Source organism: Chlorocebus sabaeus, chromosome 16, assembly GCF_047675955.1.
Source record: "Chlorocebus sabaeus isolate Y175 chromosome 16, mChlSab1.0.hap1, whole genome shotgun sequence".
Taxonomy (NCBI): domain Eukaryota; kingdom Metazoa; phylum Chordata; class Mammalia; order Primates; family Cercopithecidae; genus Chlorocebus; species Chlorocebus sabaeus.
In genome coordinates, this window is record NC_132919.1 from 77,367,350 (window position 1) to 77,387,120 (window position 19,771).

General features: G+C 58.2%; 2 protein-coding genes across 2 annotated transcripts; one reads left to right on the forward strand and one right to left on the reverse strand.

Annotated features, from left to right (window-relative positions):
* Nucleotides 1–5: 5 nt before the first annotated feature.
* CBX2 (chromobox 2) lies at nucleotides 6–9,662 on the forward strand. The gene is made up of 5 exons (XM_008013156.3): nucleotides 6–156; nucleotides 232–275; nucleotides 1,209–1,274; nucleotides 3,577–3,682; nucleotides 5,599–9,662. The coding sequence occupies exons 1-5, from the start codon at nucleotides 85–87 to the stop codon at nucleotides 6,901–6,903; spliced, it is 1,593 nt and encodes a 530-aa protein (XP_008011347.2). The 5' UTR covers nucleotides 6–84; the 3' UTR covers nucleotides 6,904–9,662.
* Nucleotides 9,663–14,136: 4,474 nt separating this feature from the next.
* Nucleotides 14,137–19,121, reverse strand: CBX8 (chromobox 8). The gene is made up of 5 exons (XM_008013158.3): nucleotides 18,949–19,121; nucleotides 18,510–18,553; nucleotides 18,257–18,322; nucleotides 18,064–18,130; nucleotides 14,137–17,572 (listed from the first exon to the last, which is right to left on the reverse strand). Exons 1-5 carry the CDS (start codon nucleotides 19,015–19,017, stop codon nucleotides 16,661–16,663), a joined length of 1,158 nt encoding a protein of 385 aa, XP_008011349.1. The 5' UTR covers nucleotides 19,018–19,121; the 3' UTR covers nucleotides 14,137–16,660.
* Between the last annotated feature and the right edge of the window lie 650 nt (nucleotides 19,122–19,771).

A 19,771-nucleotide genomic window follows, 5' to 3' on the forward strand; every position in this document is an offset into this window, starting at 1 on the left:
CTTTGTGTGCGGCCGGCGGGGCGCGCGGCGGTGCGGCCGGGGTACTGGCGGCGGGCGCCGCGGTCGGGCGGGCTGCCGGGCAGCATGGAGGAGTTGAGCAGCGTGGGCGAGCAGGTCTTCGCCGCTGAGTGCATCCTGAGCAAGCGGCTCCGCAAGGTGCGTGCGGCCCGCCCGGCCCCCTCCCGCCGCCTGCCGCCCGTCTGGCTCACGGCTCCTCTTCTCTCCCCGCAGGGCAAGCTGGAGTACCTGGTCAAGTGGCGCGGCTGGTCCTCCAAGTGAGTCCCCCGCGACGCTGCGCCCGCCCTGCCGCCTCCTCGCCCGGGGGTGGGGACGTGGAGCCCTCGGCCGCGCCGTCCGGGGGACTGGGGGCGCCCGCGGGCTGAGCGGGAAGTTCGCGGGGTCCCCGCGGGCTCCTCCGGCTCTGAGGGGGCGGAGGCCGCCCGGCCCGAGGTTGCCCTTTGTTTACACGCCCGCGGGGGAGAGCTGGGCGGCCCCCCGCGCCGGAACCTCCTCGGCCCCGGCGCCGCGCTCCCCCCATCCCCCGCCCGGGCCGGGAGGGAGGCGCGGGATGCAAGCCCCCCTTCTCTTGGCTAGATTCTCTCTGCTGTAACCTGAGCTTCCTATTGATGGATGTAGAGTTTCTTTTTTTTTTTCTTTCTTTTAATGGAAGGGAGGGGATTTGGCATCCCCGGAAGGGGCTCTGTGCACAGCTGCTCCCGCGGCCCCGTTTCCCCGTTTCCCCGGACCGCGCTCTTTCTTTGCTACCCCTCGAGGTGCCCCGGCCCGCGCGCCACATTGTTCTGGATCTCGGGCTGGGCGCCTGTGCCCCTCCCTGCATCCTGGACCTGCCTTCCCTTCCTTCTCTGGCTCCAGGCCAGGGTTTGGGGGATTCCCTCTCTGCAACTTTGCGTTTTATTGGGATTTGTTTTTCTCCCAGGCAGAGACTGTGGGAGTCCTCTTGTGGCCTTGTTTTAATTGGGGAGTTGGAGCGGCAGTTTCCCTTTGGGTTTGAGGTTAGAGTGCTGGGTTGGTGGGGGGTGGCCAGCCTCCAAAACCTGGGTTTGCACTTTGAGAAGTGCCATGGTGCTACGGTGCCACACCCTCGACTCCTGAGTCGAGGAGCGGTGAGGGCGGGCCCCCTCGGGCTGCTTTGCAAAGCCGTGATCATCAGCCTGGCGTCTAATGCTGCCCTGCCCTCTGCTTTGCAGACATAACAGCTGGGAGCCGGAGGAGAACATCCTGGACCCGAGGCTGCTCCTGGCCTTCCAGAAGAAGTGAGGACGCTGACAGCACTGTGGGGAGGGCGTGGGGGAGGGATGGTGGCTGGTTGCAGAGTCGTGCTGGGCGCTGCTCGCCTGCCCGGAGGCTGGAGCAGGGGCTGTGGTCTGAGGTCCCTTAGCAAGATTGTCTCCAGGGCCATCTCTGTGACTGGCTGTAAAAGTCCCCAGCCAGCCCCTCTCCCACCTTCTCCCAGCCAGCCTGTATCCATCCCTGAGAAGACCCCAGTAAGTTGTGCTTTGGTTTTTCTGACAGCCATACTTGCAGAAGCCAACTTTTCCAGTTGCTTCAGATAAAGATGTAGCTTCTCTTGGCCTTTTCTGCTGAGTAATTTGCACATGGCGCTAACAAAAAACCAGGATAGCAGGTTTGCCACAGTGACGCAGGCCTGCCCTTCCAGCCCTGCACGCGTGTGCCATCAGGCAAGAGAAGGCTCAGAGAGGGAGCTGGAACACAACATGCGCTTGTGCCTATCGTGGTGTCTCTCAAGAACGAAACATTTATTTTGCTCTGGTGTGCAGCGTACAGTACCAGATAGCCCCATGGGACCGGATTGGGCCAGACTTGTTTCTGTCATTCTAGATGTCATTTCTATTTTTAGGTAGGAAGCTTGGGTTAAGAGATAGGCCTTCTTGAGATGTTCGAGGGCAAGGGGTGGTGAGGAGAGGACAGTGGATGTGCCCACCGCACCCCAGCATGAAGGGCCAGGGAGTGCTACTCAAGCAATGGCAAGGCGTGGGGTGTTTCACTGACAGCTCCCCCTGGCTCCCCTGGCTGGACTTGCCCTGCGGATAGAGGCAGAAGAATTGGTTGCCAGAGTCTTTCCCAGCCAGGGTCAATCTGGCAGGTTTGTTCTCTGGTGGCGAAAGGTGCGTTCCCTTTATTCCGCTGTATCAGAACGTTTTGGGTCTTCCCAGAGGGGACATGACATTGGGGAAACAAGAGTTTTCTGGTGGGGTGAGTAAAAAGAAGAGGAGCCTGTGCTTGCTTAAATCCCTTTGGAAAATCGTAATGGCAACCCATTGTCTTGTGTTGTTTCCTGTCTGGGTCCTGTGAGCCTTGGGGTGGGGGAATGGCTTGACCCACTTCAGAGGTTGGTACTTTTCTCTGCATCTAACACAATGTCCTCACAGTTGAGAGAGATTGTGCCCTTGCCCCTGGTTTTGGTTAGAGCAGAAACGCCTGAGATAACAAGAGTTTAAAACCCATGGGTGGCTTGGATTACATCGTGGAAGAAAGAAAACGGAGAAGGTGGCTGTTCAGCCCTCTCCATGCACCAACACGCTAGCTCCCTGTGGGCACTAGGAGCTGGCCGTTACCTGCTTGGTATTGGAGGGGGCGGGGGTATGGCCCTTGGCAATGTACAGGCTCACAGCACTCCGTCCACAGGTTAATACTTCAGCGGAGGAGATCCATGCAACTCTTCACTGGCCTTTTAGGAGATTTCGGGTTAAGGACCAGTACTTAATTGGAGTATGAGCTTTGCCTGGTACTGATCAGAACTGCGTTGAGGAGGTTGCCTTCCAGGCCCCAGTGAGATGATGTTTGCCCAGTGTAATTACCAGGGCCCCTTCCCTTGAGAGTAGCCTGAAACACACACTTTCCCTGGGGGCTGGAGGTTCTACTAGCGCTTCATGACCCAGGAGGTGTGGAGGCTCTTCAGGGGGGTACTGAGGTTGGGGCATGCATTGAGCCCTGCCTGCTTCAGAACTCGGCTCTTTTGTTATCTCCCTCAAGAGTAGAGTTTAGGAACAGAGGTATGTTTAAAAAGGAAACAAGGAGAGTCATATGCCAGCAGTCAGGCTTTGCAAGGGCTGGAGGGCAGGACCCATGTTGCTCCTTGCCTGGGTGAGGGTTTCATGCATAGGCAGCTGCCCAGGGGATTGCTGGCATCTCCTTGCCCTGGGCTTCCTTCTCCTATTGAAAGTAAGTAGGTTGGACCATGTGGCCACCAAGGCCACTTCTGGTTAGGATATGCTAGAATTTCCACGCAGCAGTGCACCGGCAGGAAGCTGTCTTAAGAGAGGTCGGAGAAAACTGGGGTATCATCGTTTTCCCAGCGTTGCTTTCCTCTCTTCAGCTTGTCCTTACCCAAATGAAATGGGATGGCTGGTTACTGACCCTAGTGCAAAAAATGGGGTCTGACCTCTGCCTTGGGTATTTGATGATGTGTTTGCAGCAGACAGGATAAGCTATTACAGGCCAACAGGAATAGGGTGCTGGAAGCCATAGAGTCCCATGTGATAGAAGGGGTATGCCCTAGGGCTTCTCCCCCATTAACTAGTGGTGTGCCTTCAGGGAACATGAGAAGGAGGTGCAGAACCGCAAGAGAGGCAAGAGGCCGAGAGGCCGGCCAAGGAAGCTCACTGCTGTGTCCTCCTGCAGCCGACGCTCCAAGCTCAAGGTGGGTGTCTGCGCCAGGCATACTGACCCCACCTCCCAGCACCCCCTTGGGGTAGGGGGCAGGCAGAGGGAGGGTTTGGGGCCCTCAGGAAGGGGGTGGCACTTCTGCCAACAGTCTGTCCCTCTACTCGGAAAACAGGAGCCCCCTTTCTTCCTGCCTCTCAGCTTCTGCTGCCCAGGAGCCCCAGCCGGCTGAGAGTTCCTCCCCGCCCCTCCCAGGGGCTTCCTGCTTCAGCCTGTCTTGCACGCCGCTCTGCTGGGTGGCAGGGTCAAACTGCTGCTGACGAGCACTCTTCACTCCCATGGGGTCCAGAAAGGAACAGGAAGCATGCATATAGTAGGTGCTCATAGGATTGCCGACTAGATGTGACCCACAAGCCCAAGATTTTGGACTACTCCAGGCCCACCTGCGAGTGTACCTTCAATTGAGGTAGCCAGAAAAGGCAGGGCTAACCCAATAGCCAGGGGGTGCCGGAAGGGGCTTTGGAGGAGGGCAGAGGTGCTGTGGACTGATGATGCGCTTCGGCCGTCTCGGTACTGTCCTGTCAGCCCTCCCCGCTACAGTGATGGGCTCACCCTGCCGCAGGTATGCAGGCACCCCTGGGGTCCGTGGCAGGGTCCCTCCCTTCCCTGAGGACAGTTGAGGGAGGACGGGATCGGGGAGGAGGGCCTGGCCTCAGTCCCGGGTGCTGCTTTGATTCCCTCCTCCCAGCACTGTCCGTGGACCTCTGCATGTTGTGGCCATGAGCTCAGTCACAGAACCCGCCTTTCCAGGAGGATTTCCTGAATGAACGGGATTCTGTGCTGTAGAATCTTGTTGGCTGGTCTACACTGGCCTTACATCGTCTTGAAAATCATTTTTTCGAGCAGGATGGTGGGGCTGCAGAAGTCCTGCCGACTGAGGAGTGGTTACAGGGCAGTGATTGACGCCTTATTTGAGGAGGTTTGAGGAGATCACTCCTGTTGAAGTTGGGAGAACGGGGTGGTAGGGAGGCAGTGTTGGATCTGACTCCCTAAAGCTCACGCTGTAGAATTCTGACCCAGCAGGCAGCATGGGAGGCCTATGAAACACAAGGACGCTCTTATTTAATATTTGAGGTGACATCCGGAAGGCGAGGAGTGCAGTGGTTTGTTTACCTGTGTCCTGTAAGGCTCAGGCTGGGAAATGGGGATACCGAAGCCCACTTGGTTTAGGTTGCAAAGCTGTGTGTGCTACTTCATACGACCTGTAACCTCCTGAGTCCTGATAACTGTGATGCTCTGGATACCGTTCCCTTTAAACGTCTGCTCTACAGCCCGGAGCTAAATCTTATTCCCCGTGAAAGCTGATGGTGGACCAGGATGTTACGGTGTAGATTTCGTCCGTCCTTATTCTGACTTCATTTTTATGAGCCACCTATTTTTCTCTCTTATTTTACCTTTGATTTTGCCTCTCGTGGAACTGTGAGCGTGGTGAGAAGTTGCTCCTTCCTGATTGCCTCTCTGGTCTGGAAGCCACAGGAGTTGATGGCTGCAAGGTGCCCAGTGTTCCTTGGGGACAGCATGGCGCTCTGGACCCTGGGAGCAGGCAGTGGAGGTGTGACACCTAACCTTTTTTTTTTTTTTTTTCTTTGAGACGTAGTCTTGCTCTGTCACCCAGGCTGGAGTTCAGTGGCACAATCTCGGCTCGCTGCAGCCTCCACCTCCCAGTTTCAATGAAGCAATTCTCCTGCCTCAGCCTCTGCAGTAGCTGGGACTACAGGCACGTGCTACCACACCCGGCTAATTTTTGTATTTTTAGTAGAGACGGCATCGCTATGTTGGCCAGGCTGGTCTCGAACTCCTGACCTCAGGTGGTCCACCCACCTCAGCCTCCCAAATTGCTGGGATTACAGGCGTGAGCCACCGCACCCAGCCAACTTCTTTATCTTTTTTCAGGAACCTGATGCTCCCTCCAAATCCAAGTCCAGCAGTTCCTCCTCTTCCTCTACGTCGTCATCCTCTTCCTCAGATGAAGAGGATGACAGTGATTTAGATGCCAAGAGGGGTCCCCGGGGCCGCGACACCCACCCAGTGCCTCAGAAGAAGGCCCAGATCCTGGTGGCCAAACCCGAGCTGAAGGATCCCATCAGGAAGAAGCGGGGACGAAAGCCCCTGCCCCCAGAGCAGAAGGCAACCCGAAGACCCGTGAGCCTGGCCAAGGTGCTGAAAACCGCCCGGAAGGATCTGGGGGCCCCAGCCAGCAAGCTACCCCCTCCACTCAGCGCCCCCGTGGCAGGCCTGGCAGCTCTGAAGGCCCATGCCAAGGAGGCCTGTGGTAGCCCCAGTGCCATGGCCACCCCAGAGAACCTGGCCAGCCTGATGAAGGGCATGGCCAGTAGCCCCGGCCGGGGTGGCATCAGTTGGCAGAGCTCCATCGTGCATTACATGAACCGAATGACCCAAAGCCAGGCCGCCAGCAGGTTGGCGCTGAAGGCCCAGGCCACCACCAAGTGCGGCCTTGGGCTGGACCTGAAGGTGAGGACGCAGAAAGGGGAGCTGGGAATGAGTCCTCCAGGAAGCAAAATCCCAAAGGCCCCCAGCAGCGGGGCTGTGGAGCAAAAAGTAGGGAGCACAGGGGGCCCCACACACACCCATGGTGCCAGCAGGGTACCTGCTGGGTGCCCAGGCCCTCAGTCAGCACCCACCCAGGAGCTGAGCCTCCAGGTCTTGGACTTGCAAAGTGTCAAGAATGGCATGCCTGGGGTGGGTCTGCTCGCCCGCCATGCCACCACCACCAAGGGTGTCCCAGCCACCAACCCAGTCCCTGGGAAGGGCACTGGGAGTGGCCTCATTGGGGGCAGCGGGGCCGCCATGCCCACCGACACGAGCAAAAGTGAGAAGCTGGCCTCCAGAGCAGTAGCGCCGCCCACCCCTGCCGGCAAGAGGGACTATGTCAAGGGCAGTGCTACCCCCAGTGGGCAGGAGAGCCGCACAGCCCCTGGAGAAGCACGCAAGGCAGCCACACTGCCGGAGATGAGCGCAGGCGAGGAGAGCAGCAGCTCAGACTCTGACCCGGACTCCACCTCGCCGCCCAGCACGGGTCAGAACCCGTCAGTGTCCGTTCAGACCAGCCAGGACTGGAAGCCTACCCGCAGCCTCATCGAGCATGTCTTTGTCACTGACGTCACTGCCAACCTCATCACCGTCACAGTGAAGGAGTCTCCCACCAGCGTGGGCTTCTTCAACCTGAGGCATTACTGAATCCCCTGCGCCACCAGCTGCCCCGTCTTACTCCCCTTCGCTGCCTGTGGTTTTGCTTGGCTAACTGACTCCCAGCCCAAGCCCCCTCAAGAGTCTGGGTCAGGGAGGAGGAGCGGGTGGTCTCTTTGATGGGCAGACTTGGAAGGGGCTTCTCCCCGCATTCTGCCCTGTCCTGCGAGGTAGGGCAGGGGGTCTCGCTGCCTTGTTGGTCTCCACCGTCTTCCTACCTCTGCAGGCCTCTTCGTTCTCCCCTCTTGCCTCAGGAAATGCAGTGGCACCTGTGGCTCAAGGTGACTGTCTTGAACAGAGCAGGCTTCTTCATGGCTGCGTTTGAACTGCTCCTCACTAGCCTGTGTGACTGCATCACTGCTTTGCTCCCTGTCTTGCAGGGGCTGAGGTGTCAGCTGGGGCATCTGGTGTGTCTCGCTTTCAGCCCTGGGGTGGGCAGAGAGTATTGGGAGGCAAGGCCAGTGGGACTAGTGTTCCTGCCACCTGATGGCAGCTTTTGGGAGATGGGATGAGCAGGGGCGGGCCTGGCTGGCATTGCCTGAACCCGCGGTGGTGAGGTGGGGAGCTTGCCCCTGACAGCTGGGGGCTGGCTGGGGCCTTACTGTGAAAGGACAGTGGCAGGCAGCTAGAGTAGAGCAGGCCCAGGAGCCCTAACAGGCTGGCTTTGTGGCCATCTAGCCAGAATTCAGGGTGGCATCCACAGCCCCCAACAGCCTACGGGCCAGCATGGGTGGGGAGGGGGTGGTCCCACAGCTGGGTTCCACCCGAAGAGCCTCCACGCCTCGGAGCAGGGGAGGCAGGCTGTGGCTGCCGCCCTCCTTCCTGCCCGTGTCCTGATGAGAAGTGACCTGAGTCCCCTTCCAAACCCAGACCCACCCCCTGCCCCAGGCCCACTGAAGCATGTTCCATTTCTAGAAAGCCCAGAGTTCAGTGTCCCAAGGAAAACCCAAAGTGGAGGTGCTCAGGTCCAGGGGAGTCCAGTGGGCAGGACCCTTGGCAAGCAAGCCCCTCCCTCCACTCCGAGGATCTACCTTCTGCTAATAAAGGACTGGCTTCGTGCTAATGGCCCACAGACTGCCCTGGAGACCTGGAGGACAGGAGTGCTGGCACTTGTGAGTCGATGGGCCCATCTGTCGGCTCTGCCCGTGCTGCAGGTGTGTGCTGTGGGTCCTGCCCAAGTGGATGAGGCAGTCCTTAAGGAATATCACTTTCCCTGACAATCCCCCACACCTTTAGGCGTTCCCTGCTTGGCTCCTTTCCAGCTGAACAACTATACCTGTGCCATTTGGGAAGCTGGACAAATTCTAGGGGCCCCCCCTGATAGAGGGCCCTGGGAAGCTGAATCTGTCAGCGTTGGCCCTGAGGCCCCTGTTAACTCAAGATTGTGAGCCACCTCTAGGTGGCCATGTCTGGGAGCTACCTTGTATGGCTTCTCTTTTTTTTTTTTTTTTTTTTTTTTGAGATGGAGTCTGGCTCTGTCACCCAGGCTGGAGTGCAGTGGCCCGGATCTCAGCTCACTGCAAGCTCCGCCTCCCGGGTTTACTCCATTCTCCTGCCTCAGCCTCCCGAGTAGCTGGGACTACAGGTGCCCGCCACCTCGCCCGGCTAGTTTTTTGTATTTTTTAGTAGAGACGGGGTTTCGCCGTGTTCGCCAGGATGGTCTCGATCTCCTGACCTCGTGATCCGCCCGTCTGGGCCTCCCAAAGTGCTGGGATTACAGGCTTGAGCCACCGCGCCCGGCACCTTGTATGGCTTCTGACCAATACCAGGATTTCTGTTCTGAGAGCAGCTTGGGCAGAAAGGCAGGGCAGCCCAGAGGTGGCAGCGGCAGGCAATCTGGTCACTGGGTCTTTGTGATGCCAAAAACTGAGGGTGGGGTGGTCACTTTCTGTTCCTCTGATTGGATGGAGTCAGCCAGCAGTGCCTGACTATAGGGAAGGCTACCCTTCCATGGAGCAGCCCAGACTTCGGGAATGGGCTCTATTTTCTGGGGGACAGGCCTACCGGACTGCAAGACCCCCCAGTACCTCACCGTGCCAAATAGGAAGAGGTGGCCTTGGTGTAGCCAAATTGATCTTAACAGTGTGCCTTTGGGGAGGGACCCATGTCCGTGGCTTCGTTGAGGGCCAGCCCACAGTGGTGGTGGTGGCTGCCACAGGAATGGTGCCCGCCTCGGCGAATTGAAGGGCTAGGGGTCCCACATAGCTAGGCCAGGGCTGGAAGCAGACAGTAAGGAAGAGCTGCTCCCAGTTGGAGAGGGAGAGATTCCAGCTCACTGCGCATCCTGGGAGGAGGCATGGATCCTGGCATGATGGGCCTCGGGCACCAGCTTCCTTGTGCCCAGACAGCCAAGCCTGTGACTTTCCTGCGGAGCACTGTGCTACCTTCAACGCTCCAAAGCCAGACTAACAGCTCTCCAAGCCCTTGGGGTGACTCTGTCCTTCCAGGAGCTGTTGGAGAAATGAGGATCTGTCCCTGGCTGCCTGTCCTCCCCAGCAGCCAGGTCTCTCCAGACCCTGATTCGGTGCCTTTCTGCTTACCAGCTACTTCAATCCCAAAGTTTGAATCTGCAGATACCTTACTCCCAGCCACTTTGCCTTCTTACTGTGTCGTGTGTTCCTGGTGCTTCAAGAGCGTGTGCACGTGTGCAGGGCAAGGGCCACCACTGGGAACTGCACCGAATGCTCAGACTTGGTTGTCTTACGTTTACCAATAAATAAAAGTAGACTTTCTATTTTTATTTGCTGCTATTTATGTGTGTGTGTGTGTTTGTGTAGCTAGGTGTCTGGCACATCTGACAAGATGCATTGTTGCTTTTTTCCCAAAGGTCCCACAGGAACTGTGGCAGTGTATATGTGTGTAATGGTGTGTTAACCCCATCTTGTTTGCTCCTGTATTGAATAGGAAGCAGTGGCCAGTCTGTCTTCCTTAGAGGTGCTGGCATATTTTCATATGTATATATTTTGTACCAAAAAAGAGTGTTCCTTGTTTTGGTTACGCTCGAAATTCTGACCTAGTTGGAGAGGGCTCTGGGCCCAGAGCTTTCATTAAGGGGAGACTGGGGGAGGATCAAGCTTTGAACCAAAGCCAATCACTGGCATGATTTGTGTTTTTTAATTAAAAAAAAAAAAAATCATTCATGCATGCCACTTCTAATTGCTTTCAACTATGGCTGTTTGCTTTCTTAAAAGTGAACAAAAGTAGATATGTTATTGCCCTAGGAGAGGATCTGTGTTGAAACAGGACAGCAGCCCAGGGCCCACATTTAATTAGGATCAATCAGTTCAAAGAAATGTTTCCCCCAAAAAGCCCCTGATGGTGTGGGGAAAGGGAATGGACTTGGGGACAGGTAGTGCCTAGACGACCAGATTTTACTCAAGTGCATCCCATGATTCTGTTGATTTTCTAGCATTTTTGGAAAACTAGCAAAGTTGCAGGGTTTTTTCTTTTTTTAGACTGATGTTTATTTTGCAGGGGAAAGACAGCAAATGGCGTCAGAAGATTTTTGTCCTTTTGTTATCTCTTAGTATATCAATAAATTTTTTAAACAACTTTTGGCCTGGTGTACATCATGAGTGATCCCTGGAAACACAATAGACTCTGCTCTTTTCCTTTCTTGAGGCAAAATAACTCGTCTGGGCATGGGCCGAATACTTGTGGCACAGAAAAATCAAAGCCTGGGAAAGGCTTGGCCGCTTGCAGAGGGTGCAGAAAAAGATGTGTTTCCAAGCAAGGGATGGGGGTTTAAGAGTCCATATACCAGTGGTTCACAACAGAGAACAATTTGGCATTGCAGAGGACCCTTGGCAGATCTGGAGGTCTTGGTTGTCACGCTGTGGGGTGGGTGCCATTTGCATATAGTGTGTGGATACCAGAGAAGTGCTGCTGGATGTCCGGAGGTGCACAAGACAGTCTCCATGACAGAAAGAAATGATCCTTCCCAGCGCGTCAGTAGTGCTGAGTTTGAGAGACTGAATTAATGGGAAAAATAGAAAAAACACAATGGCAGGGATTGGGGCCAGGGGCAGCGTTACCGGCATCTGTTAGGTGAGGTCAGGGATGCTGCAATATATAATCAACTCATTTTTGAGACTGCTCCCTTCCAGAGACATTCAAAGTTAAACCAAAACTCTCCCTCTCCCCGCCTCCACAATATCCAGAGAAGCTGTGTTGGAAAGCCACTCAACCTCTTGAAGCCACCACATGTGCTAATGCTTTACAAGGAGGCAGCCATAAAATTCCAGAGGAGTCACTGTGAGTTAGAAGCTACTGCAACTCCTAACCCAAGGCTCGCGAAAAAAGAGGTGATTTGCTTATTATAGAACGTTCCCCGACCCCTTAAGGCTTGCACCAACCTCAGCATGAATTTATTCATAAATTCCAGCCTCCAGGGAGAACAGAGTTTCTTTGAAGTGAAGAGGGAAGCTGGGCCTAGATGTTGCGGTCACTGGGTGAAAAGCTACTTGGGACCAAGGCCTGAGTCTTTTGGTTCAGGAAAGCGTTCCCCCTACAAATGGAAATGTGACCCCCCAGCACTAGTCCGCTCCAGGAAGGCCTGCGAATTCGAAATCAGACTGTTGCAGAGAAAGAAGACTGTTGGTGTGCTCTCTTTTGCTGCCTTCGCAAGTCTCTGGCTGTTTTGTTTTGGAGAAAATGGGCAGGGGTGACCCCAGCGAGCCTGTCCTCTGGCTTATGAGAGCTGCAGAAAGGGGCTGGGACCACCGGGAAGGAGCAAGTTGGCCGAGCAGGAGCAGGCGCGGCTCCCGATGTGGAGCCAGGCTTTCCGGAGAGCCCATTTCTACGGGGATTCGGCCAGACGGGTGCCGGGCAGAGCTGGCTCGGCCTTTGTTAGTTTCTGCGCCGCTGATGTGATCGCCTAATCCAGTGCCCCCTCAGAAGAACAGACTGGGCTGCCAAGGGCCCGACCCCGCTCGAGGGCCCGGCCCCAAGCCGCCGCTACCTGCCCGTGGGGGCCGGGAGCGATGGATGCGGAGGGGCTGGGAGGACGGTGGTCCGGACGTGTGGACCTCTCCTTCCTCCCCTCCGCCCTCATGGATCGAGCGCCGGGGCTCAGGGAGGACGCAGAGGGGCGCCCGTGGTGGTGGGCGCCCAGCGGTGCCGTTGGGTGGGGGGTAGATAAGGCTTTCTCAGTTAGGGCTCGCAACCAGAAAGCTACTGGCCCCCCGGGGGTAAGGGGTGGGCGCGGGCGCCCCGGGCCGACGCCGCCACCTGTAGAGGGCGCGCGCATCCCACCGAGGTCGGCCGCCGGCCCTTCGGACCGACAAGGGAAAAGTCAGCCGCGTCTCCAGGGCGCCCGGGACTCCAGCGCACCACCTGCACGCCCCCGGCCACCTCCGCCTCCGAAGTCTCAGGAGGAAAGCCCCGACCCTGCCCGCAGCCTCTCTCGCTGCGGGCAGCCGCCTTCCACGCTGGACAGCACGCCTCTCGGCCTGGAGGGCTTTTAGATGAGAAGAGGAAACCGGCACTGGAGCCCCAGAGAGCCGGGGCAGATCTGTGCGCCGGCGGCCCGGGCGCACGGCACAGTGCCTAGATCAGGATTGGTGCGAAGCCAGCATCAAAGGGACGGAAAATGAATCCTATCCGACACTCTAGGAAGAGCATGAACCTTCCAACCCAACCAATGTTTGTGCGAGGCCAGGTTTCCCGCCGCGGTGGCCACACTAGCCGGCCCTGTCCTCGGGACGCAGGGTAACCAGTCCGGCTGGAGGCTGCCACGCACACCTGGTCTCTGCAGTTGTGGGGGACTCCCACGGAATCTGCCCAGGAAACGGAAACCCGTGAGGGCGCTCCTCAAAGCCGAGGTTGATGGCCAGCAAACCCGAAAAAGGGGCAGGGTGAGGGGCCCTCCCGTCTGCTTAAGCAGGAACCCATTCCACCGTCCCACACGCCCAGGAGAGGACGCGGAAGGGACCCCCGTCCAAGCGGCGACCGTCGCTGGGTCACCCCACCCACCTTCCTTTGATGTCCCCTGCCAGCACAGAGACCGCCCGTTGCGGTGGGGCAGTTTCAGGCTGAGATCTTTGACACCTGGCGGCCAGCTACCCTACTCGGCCGGCAGCGCAGGCCCTCACGTCGGAAGGGCACTCAAGGCTCTGTGATCCGTTGCCCTGGGCCCGGGCGCCAGGACGCTCCTGTCCTCCCGCCCCCTCCCACACCGGTCACAGCTGGGGAAGGGGGAAGCCCCGCCAAGGGCCGGGCCACTGACTACTCAGCGAGGGGCTGGAGATGCGTGAGCTTCCCCTGTCCATGTTCCTCTGGGTGGGTGTTACGGGTGAGCCTGAATCGAGGCGTCCTGGCAGAGTGACGTCTGCGGGGTACTATGGAAGTAGAACTGGGTTTAGTGCGGTGGCCTCTTTGGGGATCCCAAGGATGGCTCTCCTGTGCGGGCTTCAAGACCCCGCCCCCACTGCTGTGAAGTCTGTGGCCAGAAAAGGCCAAGAACATCTCCCTCTCCACCCCCACCCCGCGCTCTGCTCTCCCCGCACCGTCCCTTGCCCAGCGTTGGGGTTTAGGCCCGCCTAGGAGACCTGGGCCGGAAAGGCTGCGGGGACTCCGGGGCGGGGGTGCGCGGGGCTGCGGCGCGGCGGCGCCAGGTTCACTAATCACATCAGCAGCGCTCTGCGCCGGCTCCGAGCAGGCAGTTGCCTAGCAATACCCGCGAATTCAATTCCTCAATCAATAGGCGCGAGGCTCTGCATTTCGGGGAGCGCTAGCAGGATTGGGTGGGTCTGGAAAGTGGGTCTCACAACAGCTCCGAGGGGCTGGCCCAGGAGGCTGTGGGCAACGCGGCGAGGCCCCGGGGCCTCGGAGGCCAGACACCTCCCGCCTGGGGGTGTGGCGCGCTGGAGGAGCCGGTCAGAGGAAAGGTGAACCCCCGACCTCAGGCGCATCCTCCAGAGTCCCCAGATACTGCCCAGGTCCCGAAGAAGCGCAGCCAGTAGGTGCGGAGAGCCAAACGGCTTCCCCCAGACGGGCTGAGGAGAGTCAGCCGCCGCGGCCTCCCACGCCCACCTCTATCCCAGCCAGGTGGGTTCCCCAGCTGGGGAAGGGCCTTTGCAGGAACCGTTCCCCCGCCGATGGGGGCGAGGATGGGGGCGGGAGGACGGGATGGGTACTGAGAGAAGAGGGACGGATCCTCTCTTCCCGTGATGCCTCTTCCCTTTGCTCAGGGAAAGAAAAAGAAGAATAAAACCAAGACATGTCTCTATTTACAAAGTATGTATTTAAACACGTAAAAAGCGGTATTGGATACAGACATTCACAACCGCAGAAGATAGGTACCGAAGCTTCACTCTTGGGCTGAGGCGGAGATCGATTGGAGATTTGTACAAATCTTAGAATCAAATAAACCCAACAGCGCACACATCCTGCGCGGTTGCAGACTCCCAGCCACGTGGCCCCCGGCCCCTGCCCACCCACCCCCCAGGTCAGCGTCGCAAGAGCGAGAGGAGACACACACGCACGGCCACGGACAAACAGCAGGACGGAGGGGCGGTAGGGACAGAGCCAGGGTGGCTGGAGGAAGGTCCAAGGGAAAGGGCAAAGTCAGCCCCAGGAAGGGAGGGAGGTGGGAGTAAAGGGCAGGCGGGAGAGAAGGGAAGGCGGCGGCCAGGTGAAGACGCGTGTCCCCCAGTCCCGTCCTCACGGTAACAGACATGCCCCCTCAGTGAAGTTTCATCTGAAAATAGCATCGACATTTAAATAGATACACTCAACGGCGCTTCTTTATACAAAGTCTAAAATACCAGTTTTACAAATGTGAGTAGATAAAAATCCCCATTCCAGGGGCTTCTCTTTATAGGCGCAATTTGATATTCAAAAACAAACACCATCATGTAATACACCGTTTCCCTCCTTTTCTCTCTTTAAAGGCAAGAAAGTCTGGAGGAGAGAGAGGCTGAGAAGCCGGGAGTGCGGAGGATGAGGCTGGGTTCCCTTCGAGCACCCCCCACTCCACGCGAAGCTCCCCCACCCCCGACTCCCCGCCTCGCTCGCCCCGAGTCTGTGCTTCCTCTGGCGCGCAGGGCCCCCGCGCCCCTCCCTCTACAAGCAATGGTAAGTTAGATCTTCGCTGGCCCTTTAAGGGCGGGGAGGGCAGGGAGGCTGCGGGATCCCTGCTCCGAGAGACGGGGGTGGAGTGGAGGGGACTGATTTGTGCTTTTGAGTCAAAAGAGGGGCGCACGTTCTGCGCCCTCGGAGCGCAGAGCGGTCAAGTCCGCCGGGCAGGGGCGTCCCAGGCCCCGCCGCCGCGTACGGCCTTCCCCGCCGCGGCCGTTCCCACTCCCAACTCCCGCTCCTCCCTCCCCCTTTGGCGGAGTTTGAATGTCGAGTTCAAATAGAGAACACTGAGAATCGAAAAGACCTATAAATTATAGCTTTTGCTTTTAAGAAGGGCGGGGGAAAAAAAGGAAAAAGCAAAAGTTCCGATGCACATACTTGGATGAAAACCCCGCCTCGCCCCTCCTTTCCGTGCCCGGCCGGAGCCGCCGGGGTGAGTCCAGCCCCAGCTCCGAGCCCCAAGCCCTGGTCCTCCGCCACACTCCAAGCCTGGCCGTGGCGAGGGCCTGGGTGCGAAGTCACTGCTCCCAGCAGCGCCCGCCGCCCAGTGCCCGCCGCCGCGCCTCCCTCCGTGGGTCCCGCAGGGTGGGCCTGTCTGGCCGTGTGTCCATCACAGAGCTGGCGGCCCGCCCTCCCCAGGCAGGGAGGCTTGTCCAACTCTTCCTGGGAGGTGGGGGCCACCGTCTCTTCTCCTGGCGAAGCTAGAGGACGCGAAAAGTAAAAGTCCACCCCAACACTTTTCTTGTAAAACAACTGTCTCGAACTCTGAGCACTGACACGCAATCCTCCCAATTTATCCTGGCATTTCGGGAATGTAAACAGATTCGCTGGATTTCTTTTCTTTCTGCGGAGTAAGGAAAGGAACGAGGGAACGGGGAGATTTTATCCACATGACATACACACGATCTGCGTGTACCACACACACACCCCTCCCTAAAGTGCATTTCCTGGTGTGGTCCTGGGGAGAAACCTCCTGTCCCTGCCTGCTGGGGACGTTTTAACCTTCAACATCACACACGAAAAGCTTATTCAAGTTAATACTGTTTTTCCCTAATAGACTTCTTTACCTTAAAAAAAAAAAAAAAAAAAAAAAAAGTGAAAAAAGGAAAACTGACCCCACCCCCCCTTTTTTCTGATTGGGGAGCCAACCTTTTGTTGGCCTGCCTGGCCAATGGGAAGAGAGAGCAAATCTGGGCCGGGCCTTGGTGCCAGGAGTCTGGCACTGGGCTGTGGGAGAAGGGAGGAGGGGTGGGATGGGCAGGCCAAGCCCCTCCAGACACTCTCAGAAACCTGTACCCAGGCCCCAACTTCCCTAGAGCCCTGGGGCAAGGGGGCCCCTCCTGCCCCAGCTCATTTGCCTGCCCCAACTAAAGCACAATGAGAGTCTCTCTCCTTTAAATAAAACAACTTCAAGAGTTGAAATATATATATTTAGATATTTTTCTTAAATAACATATTTACATCTAATAGAAAATATAACTCTAGAGATAATCTTTCCAACAAAAACTGACGGGGAGGAAGGAGGGATGAAAGGGGCTGGTGGGGGTGGGGGTCACATCAGGGACGGGACCAGCCAAAAGGCCACATCCCACCCAGAAATAAAAATCACTATGCCAAGCTCACGCTCACTCTCTCCCCTGCTCTCGTCCTGGGCACACCCACCCAGCATTCATCTTTTCTCTTTAAAAAAGCCTTGGTCCGTGTTACTTTCCTTAATGGTGACGGTCAAAAAGTTTGAGGTCACGTCTGTGACCACCACCTTCTCCAGGTTAGTCAGGGAGGGGCTCCAGGACTCTTCCTCCGGGTCCCCCAGGATTCTGGCCACAGGGATCCTGGCGATGAGGGAGGGCCTTCCCCCCTGGGCCCCCATGTCCCGGTAGAGGCCCCCCACAGAGCTGGGGGGGCCTGAGCCATGTCGGACCCGGGCACCACTGGGATCCAGGGCACCCTGGCCTTTGGCCTCCAGGAAGGCAGCCCTGTGCTTTATCACCCTGGCAGGGAAGGTGTCCACAGCCAGCTTGCCTGTGGCCTCAGCTGAGCTAGGGCTGGTCACACCACACTGCACCAGGTCCGAGTCCTGCCTTCGGGCCAGCTGGATCACGCTGTGGCCGGCTGGAAACTTTCCTGCCCCGGAAGGGGTGTCGTCCAGCTTCCTGCCCTTGAGGTACTCTCCGAGGCCGGCACTGGGTTCGCCTAAGGGCCTCTGTGAGGGGTCCGGGAGCTCCTTCCGCGGCTTGGGGCCTCGCTTCTTAGAGCTGTCCCCCGGCGAACTGGGCTTGTCATCCACTCGGCTGGTACCCCGCTCTCGTTCCCTCTCACGTTCCCGCTCCCTCTCTCGCTCCCTCTCCCTTTCTCGATCCCGCTCCCGGTCCCTATCCCGGTCCCGAGGGGGCTCTGCGCGGCAGGTGCTGCTGGTGCTGGTGCTGCTTGCTGGCGGGGACAAACCCATGTTTCGAAGGCCCTCCCGGGCCCGGGAAGTGGAAGCCAGGTCCTGGGGTGAGCGGCCAGGGTAGGGGATCCGGATGCCCCTGGCTGAGTCACTTCGGAACTCATAAGTTTTGGCCTTTGCCTTGGCCTGAGCCTGCAGGAGAGAAGATAGTATCAAGAGTGGGGCAGGACCCTGTCCACCCCCACAGGACTCCTGCTCTAGCCTTGATCTCCTATCTTTACCCTATGATGCCTGGGAATTTCTACATGGATGCATGGGTGGGTGGGTGGATGGATAGGTGGGGAGGTTGTTGGAGCTGAGAGGTAGAAGGATGGGAGAAGGAGTAGAAGATTTGGCTGGAAGCAGTCATTTGCAAAAAGCACACTTTTTGCATTTGATTATATGTCCATTTAATATATAAATATATGGAGGGGGAGGGTAAAGGAATTCTAGTGTGGCCAAGCCAGTCCCCCCAGACACGGTTGGAGCTGCTACTGACTTGGTGACATCTTGTCAGGGAACTCCCTCCTAGATTACAAATAGGCAACATGTGTGGACACCCCATTGGCTCACAGTCCTCAGGGCCCCCTTCCCACAAATGACTCAACAACATTGTCCTCCACCATTGGACACTGCCAACCTACCTTGAGGAGGAAGGTTTTGGGCTTGGGTCCTCGCTTTTTGGGGCCATAGAGCTCCATCTCTCTTTCCCTGGAGAAAGAAGGAAAGGAGAAAGGGTGCGTGAGTAAAGAAAGCAAGTGGGACTCTAGTCCAGGCTGGAGAGAAGCCACTCTACTTGTTTCTAAGTGAGTGGCTGGGACTTGGAAGGGTCTGTACCTTTCCTCAAAGGCCGCGAGCAAGCGAGCATCCAGGATGTTTTCCTCCGGTTCCCATGTGCTGTACCTAAAGGGAATCAGGAAGAAGTGGGCATCAGTCCCAGGAGCAGGGTGAGAGCAGAGGGTGTGTGTGTGTGTGTGTGTGTAACTTTTCTCATTGCATTGTATTGTATTTCAACGTAAAGGCAAAAAGAGGAAGAAAGAAAGCTCCTGAATAACAGTATGGGATTGAGAATTGCATATAACCTACTTACTTCTGCGACCATCCTTTCCATTTCACGAGGTATTCCATGCGTCCCTGCGGGTGCAAAGGGGATAATGTGTGTGCATGGGGAGAAATGCATGACGAGGATACAAGAAATGCATGCGAAAATGCATGCACCAGATGAATGCTCGAAACCCCGCCGCAAAAGGCACGCGCCCGCTGCATCACCCCTGCACCTAACGCTGCACAAAGTGCATGCACCGGCATTCATTCCCCACCCCGCCCCCCACCCATGCAATCCGTGCATCGCTGCAAGTCTAAGGAAAGCGCTTGGGCTCACAGCCGCCGCCGCCGCCGCCGCCGCCGCCACGGCCGCGGCCGCTGCTGGGACCTGGGGGAAGGGAAGCTGGGCTGCAGCAGGGGGAGGGAACCCGGGCCGGGAGGGGAGGACCCGGCCGCACGGAGGCCCTAGGCCCGGGGGCACCTACTTTCCGTATGCGCCGCTTCAGGAGGGCTTCGGCCGCGAACACCCGCTCCCCCACCGCTGAAAGCTCCATGTTGACTCGCCGCTTCCCCTCTTGGCCGCTTCCAGGAGCAGAAAAGCAGCAGCCAGCGCACGACAGACCATAATACTCTCCCGCTGACGTCAGTTCTCCTCCCCCTCCCGGCGCTCTCGCTCCCTCCCGCGGCCCCCCTCCCGCGCTCCTCCGCTCGGCCCCCTCCCCTCCGCCCAGCGCTTCCTCCCGCCCCACGTGTTGCTAACGACGTTGCTAAAGCCGAGCGGCCGGAGGCCTGCGCCCCCGCACGCTGATTGGACGAACTCCGAGCCACGCCCCTCTCCCTTTCTCCCCCGCGTTGCTACGTGACCCGCGTTCCAATCGCCAGGGGGCGGAGTCCGAGGCGACTCCAGAGACGGAGCGCGCAAGTGGGAGGGGGCGCCGCCGGAAGTGACGCCATGGGGAGGGCGGGCCCGGCCGCTGTCAGTCTGCTGGGCTGGTGAGGGGGGCCGGCCGCCCTCTGTCCTCGCCGGGGCCCCCTCCCCCGCCACCAAGTTGTCCCTCCGGTGTTCGGCGTCCCCCACAGCTCTCGCTGGGATCCCCGCGGCGATGTCAGCCCGGCTCCGCCCCTCGGCAGACCCCGGCCCGCCCCACCCCCACCGCCCAGGACTCGCGCCCTCCCCTCCCCCAGCCGCCCGCGCCGCACAATGCACAATGCACAGGTGCTGGGGCGCCGCGGGCCGCGCCCGAACCCCGAGAGCCTGCGGCGCGCCCATCGGCCCGCTTCGCCCCCGGCCCCCGCCCCCCGCCCCGC